Source organism: Sinocyclocheilus grahami, unplaced genomic scaffold, assembly GCF_001515645.1.
Source record: "Sinocyclocheilus grahami isolate Dianchi unplaced genomic scaffold, SAMN03320097.WGS_v1.1 scaffold959.1, whole genome shotgun sequence".
Taxonomy (NCBI): domain Eukaryota; kingdom Metazoa; phylum Chordata; class Actinopteri; order Cypriniformes; family Cyprinidae; genus Sinocyclocheilus; species Sinocyclocheilus grahami.
In genome coordinates this window covers 169,550-177,879 of record NW_015506138.1, presented here as the reverse complement: position 1 = coordinate 177,879, position 8,330 = coordinate 169,550, and the positions used below count along the sequence as shown (strand labels likewise).

At 40.7% G+C, this 8,330-nt stretch overlaps 1 protein-coding gene across 1 annotated transcript in view; it reads right to left on the bottom strand.

Annotated features, from left to right (window-relative positions):
- The window catches only part of irf2bp2b (interferon regulatory factor 2 binding protein 2b), a 6,604-nt gene extending 1,904 nt beyond the window's left edge, over positions 1-4,700 (bottom strand). The window contains exon 1 of the mRNA XM_016249896.1: positions 3,687-4,700. Coding sequence (XP_016105382.1) covers positions 3,687-4,434 — 748 coding nt within the window. The 5' untranslated portion in view covers positions 4,435-4,700. The remainder of the gene's footprint in view (positions 1-3,686) is intronic.
- Positions 4,701-8,330: the final 3,630 nt, after the last annotated feature.

Here is an 8,330-nt window from a genome sequence, read left to right as displayed (position 1 = left end):
TGTGTGTGTGTGTGTGTGTGTGTGTGTGTGTGTGTGTGTGTGTGTGTGTGTGAGTGTGTGTGTGTGTGTGTGTGTGACCAAACCACTGTGAGGCAAGGGAGGGGAGCTTTTTTTTTTATATCGTTTATATTGTTTTACTACTTACACAATTATTTTAAGTATATGTCCATTGTATTATTACAATATAATGGTTTGTAATTATATTTTTAGGGGGGACAACCCCCATGTCATCCAATTAAGCTTTTTGAGGAAAACATTCCAGGATTTTTCTCTATATAGTGGACTTCAATGGTGGCCAACGATTTCAAGGTCCAAAATGTAGTTTCAAACACAAGGGTCTTATCTAGCGAAACGATCGGTCATTTTCTTAGAAAAAGTTTATATTTATCCACTTTTTAACCACAAATGACAGGTCACGCGTGATGTAGGCGGAAGTACCGACCCAGTGTTTACAAAGAAACATGCAAAAAAGTTAAATGCACTTTACAAAAAAGGTAAAACGACGATATCGGATGATTTTAAAGATGGAGGAGAAAAAGAGATGTAGTTTTTAAATGAAGTACAAAGATGAAGAACTACCAGTGCGTGACCTTTCCAACATGATTACGTAATGTGTGAAGACGCGCATCGCAGAGCTAGAACAAGCCGAGCATTTGTGGTTAAAAAGTGGATAAATAAGAATTGTTTTCAGAAAATGACCAATCGTTTCACTAGATAAGACCCTTATTCCTCTGCTGGGATCGTGTAGAGCTCTTTGAAGCTGCACTGAAACTGCGTTCTTAACCTTCAATCCGCTGGACACCATGGAAGTCCACTATATGGAGAAAAATCCCGGAATGTTTTCCTCAAAAAAACTTAAATTCTTTGCGACTGAAGAAAGAAAGATACGAACATCTTGGATGACACGGGGGTGAATTTTTTATTCTGGAAGTGGACTTATTCTTCAAGGCTGGAATACACTACACGACTTTTAAAATCTGAACAAATTATTAAAACACTAGGCATGATAGACTTACCGACTTTGTAAATAGTGACAGAGGAAAACTAGCCATCATACGCTACACGACTGAGGATGATACACTAGCACACTTTGAAGAAGGGCTGTCAAAAAAAATTTAAAATAAAAATCTACATTTTAGGTGTGCATTAGGAGGCAGCCTTATCAGCGGCGCACGAGATGCGATGACGATGTAAGTGTCGTTGCATTATAATGTGTTTGTTAGCCTGTCCAGTTGAACCCACTAGATGCGGCGCTGCTGCGTTGCTCATTAAAAATATTACGGAAAAAGAGAACATCAATGCCGAGAAGATCTTGTTTACATCAAAACCATGCCGTTCACACAGAAAGCATATTCCTCAGGAGAGAAGCCAAAAGCTTTTCTTCACCCTAACTGAAATTATGCATTTTAAATTCGAACATAAATAATAGTCAAGTACAAAATTCGAATTTATTTTTTTCAGCCATTTCGGCAGCCCTACTTTGAAGTTGCTCCGACCACAACAAACTCGCGCAGAAACGTGCGCCTTGTTGGTAGGAGACGATTGACAAATGAAAACAATATGTGTTCTAAAACCTGCTGAAAATATCAAACATGTTTATCTCCTCCAACTGGATGGAATCAAAGTCTGAAGCTAAAAAATCGGAGTCTGTGACAATCACACACTACGCGATTTTCTATGGAATCGGTCGACTCAAATCTGCAGAGTGGCTTTGACTTTCGGCAACTAGCGTCAACTTCTCCAGACTGTAACTCGGTAGAAAATCAGGGCAAAATTCATGTAGTGTATTCCAGGCTTTAGAGACGCAATACTTGACTAAACAGCCCTTTGCTAGTTCAGCGCTTCGTGCATGACCTGCTGTTGGCACTATTTTCTGGCTCCAGACAAAATGTGCCATGCGCCGACCACCGGATGATGAAATGGCAGCAAAGTGCATCTGTTACGCTCCCAAACATTACGAATGCATGATCTAGAGAGTTTAAAGCATGCTTTGAAGAATGCAGGTACAAAATAATAAACTAAAAGGAATCAAGACGCATGATCTAGAGTCTGAAAACATGCTCGGATGTTTTATACAGATTTAAACACAAATGCATGTGTTTTCACAGCATGTTTTGGCGCCTGAAATTATTCTAAAGATTGATTCTAGTTCAAAAGTGGACACGATATGTAGAGTTTGAAAACATGCACTGATGTTTTAAACGCAAATGCATGTGTAAATTAAAACAATACAGAGTTTTACAGCATGCTTTGACATCTCAAATTAATCTAAATAATAAATCCAGCAAAAAAAAATACAAGTGTGGACACAAAATCTAGAGTTTAAAATTATGTTTTGATGTTTTAAAAGCCGAATGCACATATAAATACGTCTTACAGCATTATTTTAAAGATTGAAGAGTTAAAAATAAGAATGTGGAGACGAAATCTAAAGTTCAAAAGCATGCTCGGATGGTTTAAACTACTCTAAATGTTGATTTATTTTATTTATTTATTCACTTTTTAACGCCATGCAAGCATCAAGGCTATTTTCAATGCACCCTCTGAATAAATTACACACGGTACACAATTAACAAAAAGTTATAAATGACATTTCAAATCTACAATAGTCCAAAATTCTGAAATAAAGTTAGGTGTTACATTGTTAAATAAATCAGTTAAACACACCGCTGAATAAAACAATTATCTATTCGCATTTAAAAAAAAATACAATCTAATAAAATATGCTTCACGGTAATTTTTGCTTGGCAGGTAACTCTAAATGTTGAATGGTTATGTATAAAAATAAACATTTTAGACGCACGGATGTAGTTTTTAAAATAAATAGCCTGTGTGACCCTGCAGCACAAAAGCAGTCATAAGCAACACATGTATATACCTTTGTATTAATCTATTCATACATGCATGAAGCTGATTTGTTTATAGTTGTTTAAGCAACTTAATTATAATTGGTTTATAAACATTATTTTAAACATTATGCACTTTTTTTCCCGCAGATAGTCACGTGATCTTATGCGTTGAATGATGCGCCCTCTTGTGTCCTCAGGAGAGAAGCCAAAAGCTTTTCTTCACCCTAACTGAAATTATGCATTTTAAATTCGAACATAAATAATAGTCAAGTACAAAATTCGAATTAATTTTTTCAGCCATTTCGGCAGCCCTACTTTGAAGTTGCTCCGACCACAACAAACTCGCACAGAAACGTGCGCCTTGTTGGTAGGAGACGATTGACAAATGAAAACAATATGTGTTCTAAAACCTGCTGAAAATATCAAACATGTTTATCTCCTCCAACTGGATGGAATCAAAGTCTGAAGCTAAAAAATCGGAGTCTGTGACAATCACACACTACGCGATTTTCTATGGAATCGGTCGACTCAAATCTGCAGAGTGGCTTTGACTTTCGGCAACTAGCGTCAACTTCTCCAGACTGTAACTCGGTAGAAAATCAGGGCAAAATTCATGTAGTGTATGATTTTCTCAATATTTAGATTTTTTTGCACCCTCAGATTCCAGTGCTATCCTAACAAACCACACATCAATGGAAAGCTTATGTATTCCGCGTTCAGATGATGCATACATCTAGGCTAGACGTATTTTCTGATGCTTCACTTTATTTTAAAGACTACATGCATGCATTAAGACGCATTGAGATTAACACTCCGCTTGAAAGCATTGCTCAGTACCTGTTTTTAAGGCACCGGAGCTGCTCTCGTATCCCATCCTGTGCGCCAGCGGCGCGTGCTCCTTCTTGAACCGGGGGTCGAGGCTCTGCAGCGTCATCAGCTCCCGCACCGTCTTGCCCTTCTGCGTCCAGTCCTTGTGTCCGTCGCTCGCGTCGCTCATGCTGTCGGCGCGGTGTTTGTCCTTCATGTCTTCCGCGCGTTTGCCCACATGCTCCGCCATTAACGCAACCGGGGGGATCCCCATCTGCACGGATCTCCCGTTGAGCGCATGCATGGCCCCGTTGACCAGCGGGAGCAGGTTAGGAGGCACGGCGCCGGTGCGACGCGGGTTCGGGCTCTGGCGGTTCAGCTCCGGGGGCTCGTCGGGCTTTGGAAACCCGTTCGGCATCCCGTTCGCTTGTCGCCCCCCCTGGTACTCCGGACCCAGTCTGGGGGGTCTGTCCGACGCGAGCGGGTAGCGATCCAGCGGCTGCGGAGCACGCGAGCCCGGTTCCGTGTGGTTCATGTTCTGCATGTCCTTCCCCGGTTTGCCCACCGGTCCCGGTGCTCTGCCCTCCTGGAACCCGTGCGCGCGTTTCAGCTGCCGCGCGGTGTCGATCACGAACTCGACGCGGTCCGCTCCTTCGTAGTTGACGCATCCGCGGCACACGGGCTCGGTAAAATCCCAGATCATCGCCCACGGCATGCGGGGCAGATCGCACAAATAACACGACTGCCTGCGCGAGGCAGCGACCGCCGCGGACGACATGCTGCTGGAAACGGAGGGAGGAGGGGGGGGGGGCAAAATATGCAACTAGATTCTCCGAATGTTGCGCGTTCTGATGAGGGGGAGAAAAAAGATAAATCTCGTCGTAGTTTCCCACCGAGAAAAACGGCGAAGTTACGCTCCGAAGTTCATGGCAGTGTGCGCACTCCACAACGCGTCCGCGAGCTCTCGGTGTGGGAGCGGTGACGTCACCGCGCCGCTTCTATTTACTTGAGTCTTCGAAGACCCGTTCTGCGCATGCGCGCCGCGCTCTCTCCTCGACCAGAGCGTGTGTTTGCAGGCTTCGTTTGACCCTGGACCACAAAAGCAGTGATAAGAGTCCATTTTTTAAAATTGAGATGTATGCATCATCTGAAAGCTGAATAAATAATCTTTCCATTGATGTATGGTTTGTTAGGATCGGACAAAATCTGGAATCTGAGGGTGTAGAAAAATCTAAATATTGAGAAAATCATCTTTAAAGTTGTTCAGATGAAGTTCTTAGCAATGCATATTACTAATCAAAAATTAAGTTTTGATATACTTACGATAGGAACATTTACTAAATATCTTAACGGAACATGATCTTTACTTAATATCCTAATGATTTTTGGCATTAAAGAGAAATGTATAATTGTGACCCATACAATGTATTGTTGGCTATTGCTACAAATATCCCCCAGCGACTTAACACTGCTTTTGTGCTCCAGGGTCACATATTTTACTCTCTTGACAGAAAGATTGATTGGGTTTCCTGCTATGCAGTTTAATTTTCCAATCATACATGTGTTAGTATTTTGGATAAAATGTTGAACTCACAGGTTTTAAGGATGGAAATCTTTGATCAAACAGAATATGAAACATTTTATATCTTTTCTGTGTTGTCAATATCTCTTTCCATCCTGTTAGTCTTTGATAATATCTATACAACAATGAAATCATTCTCAAGTAACCCTGTGGGGGAAAGAACCTCACAAACAACAGTGCCTAAGGTCAATTCAGGTCAATTGGGACACGTTTTACCCTTGAGATGACTGAAAAAAGATGTCCCATTGAACCTTTGAGTTATTTTGATGTATTATTTGTGTTGTCAGTCTAATATATTACATCATGTTTGAAATTGGTTTTATAATATCAAAATGTCAAAACATGGTTAAAAAATAAGATAAAGAACTTCCATCCTCATTTAATCTATTAATCCAGAGGGCAACTTTAGCTCTCTATTTCAATCCTGTCTGGCATCCAATTTTGTGTAAATAATCAAGTTTTATTGGTTTTTTAAAGGTTGTAGAGTTCGTAAGGTTCTGCAGAACAGTAATAACCCAATTAGAGATCCAATACAATGGTAACCAAAAATCCAATCCAAATATGGGGAAATATATCTAAAACGAGGAATATATATATATATATGTAATTAAGACGTTCAGTTATTAAAGTAAACAAACCGTATCACATATTTCATTCTCTGACAGAAAGATCAAATGGCTATCCGACTTTCCATGTCCCCAACATACATGTCTTAATATTTTGGATAAAATGTTGAACTCTCAAGCTGTAAAGATAGAAACATTTGATCAAACAGAACATTAATCTCTCTCTAATCATTTTATAGTTTTTCTATGCTGTCAATATCACTTTCCATCCTGTTAGTCTTATCCAAAAGTCTGGTAATATCCAAAAGACACAAACAACAGTAAGTATTTGCAATGGATTTCACGAGTTATTCTGAGTTATTAGTTGGTTCGTAACTCTAATACATTCCATCCTGTAATTAGTTATCAAAATGTCAAAACTTCCATCCTCTGAGCAAATGTGTGCTCTTCATTTCTATCCTGTCTGGCATCCAATTTTGTGTAAATAATAAACTTTTATTGACTTTTAAAGGTTGCAGAGTTCATACGGTTCTGCAGAGCAGCAATGACCCAACTGGAGATCCAATGCAATGGATGCACAAAACCGTTTTAAGTGCACTACTGATGGCTGTGAGTAAATGTGATATTAAAACCCTCACATTCCAGTGCGCCTGCCAACGCAACGTCACGCGCCATTGCATCCCTTTAACTCTTCCATAACCTCAAATGCAAAAAAAACCAAAACAACCGCTGGAATGAGCTTCTGACTTCCCAGCAGTTCTTAGGGAGTTTTTACTGATTTAATCAGAAGTGCACTTGGGAGACGTGTGTGTCTGGAATATCCACGCTGGTAGATTATTCATCCGCGCTGGACTTCGTTCAGCCTCAAAGCCTGATTCATGCCTGCCAAGAGCATGTGATTCATGACGGCTGGCAAAATTATGGAAAGTCCCTTAGCGAAGACCACGTGGTTCTGCCTTTCCAAATTTGAGTTTTTTTTAAGGTTCATTTATGCTAGTCTCACGCCCACGGACCATTGGCTAAAGTCTGAAGGTCTGGCTACGCGAGACTACATTTATGCATGACCGAAAGTGAGTTGGCCAATAATTTTGCTTGGCTGCATGTAGGTCATAGGTGCAGCTCTTCCAAAATGAAAGCAAACATTACGATTATGTTGCACAATGAAATAGGGAATTATGTCAACATTGCAGCAACACAGTTTTCCCCTCTCTCCGTCTGTCTGAACGTCTTTCCGATCAGCACACAAAGCTGATTTTCTCAGACGAAGCGATTCAGGAGCCGCAGGCACCGAGTGGGACTTGTTTTTGCAGGCACTCATGAGGAAGTAAGAGAGTTAGGCACGTACCTCACCCATCCGTGGAAAAACAAACCAAGCCTAAACTGGCAGCAGGCCAGAGATCCGTGAACATGCTCTGCTTGACGAGTCGCTGCAAAGCCAAAAACACGCAGTGCATGTTGGGCGCAGCCCAGAAACATGATCATTGCTGCTTTTTTGCATTTCTGTTTTGACAGCAGAAGTTACAGCAGGCGGCCAGGAAGGGAAGCAAGCTGCTATAATGTGTCTAAAACCAAGATAAAAGGAAACTATGTAAATGCATGGGTCATGTAAATCTCCTTTCATGAACAACGCCAAAGGTGATGCAACGCGTAACATTACGCCTGTCAATGCACCACCATGACTACACGACATGCATTTCAGTAAATGCACGAATCAGCAACAGCAGGGAATGTGAATGACATGCAGAACAATGTTAGCCATTTCTGCGTTCGAATGGAACGCATTGTTCAGTGTTATGGTTTTAAAGTGCAGCATAAACACTTTCTGCTCGATGTAATCCTCTCCAGTGACTAACGTGCGAGATTAGAGCACATGTTGCTTACTGGCATTTTCTCTGGGCTCAGACCTTTACGCAGGCTTTCCCTTGTCGTCATGCTAGCAGGTTTTCTAGGTAAACCGCCCCCTCCTAAGGCTCTTAGGTAAGCTGGTTTAGTAGAATTGGAACATCCCTCACCTAAGGCCTTGTCTTGACAAACTCACCCCTAGTTACTTTGATTGGGCGGCTGATTTTATTTCTGTAGTCTTGTGAATCCGCTCCATATTGTGCAATCTACTTTACAGGGATATTGCGTGTAGACGGGCAGCAGACGTGTGGTTTACTAGTGCAGGGTTGATAGTGACAGAAGTTTACTAGCGGCCACAGAACACAGACCTAATGCCCATGCAGGTGAAATAAAACCCTAAAATAATAGTACAGGATTATTTTTTATACAGGAAAAAATATTGAGCTTTTATGTATAAGCACTTATTGTATTCCTAATGTGTAAATCACTTTGGATAAAAGAAGCTGCTAAATAAATACATGTAAATATGTGTTGTACATGATAAATACATCACAATTATATATTTTTACACTCTAAAAACAAATTTTGCACAACAAAAAATAACACAAGGAAATCTTTTTGAGTGTGTGTATATATACAGTTAGGTATATTTAGACACTGACACAATTTTTTATTATTTTAGCT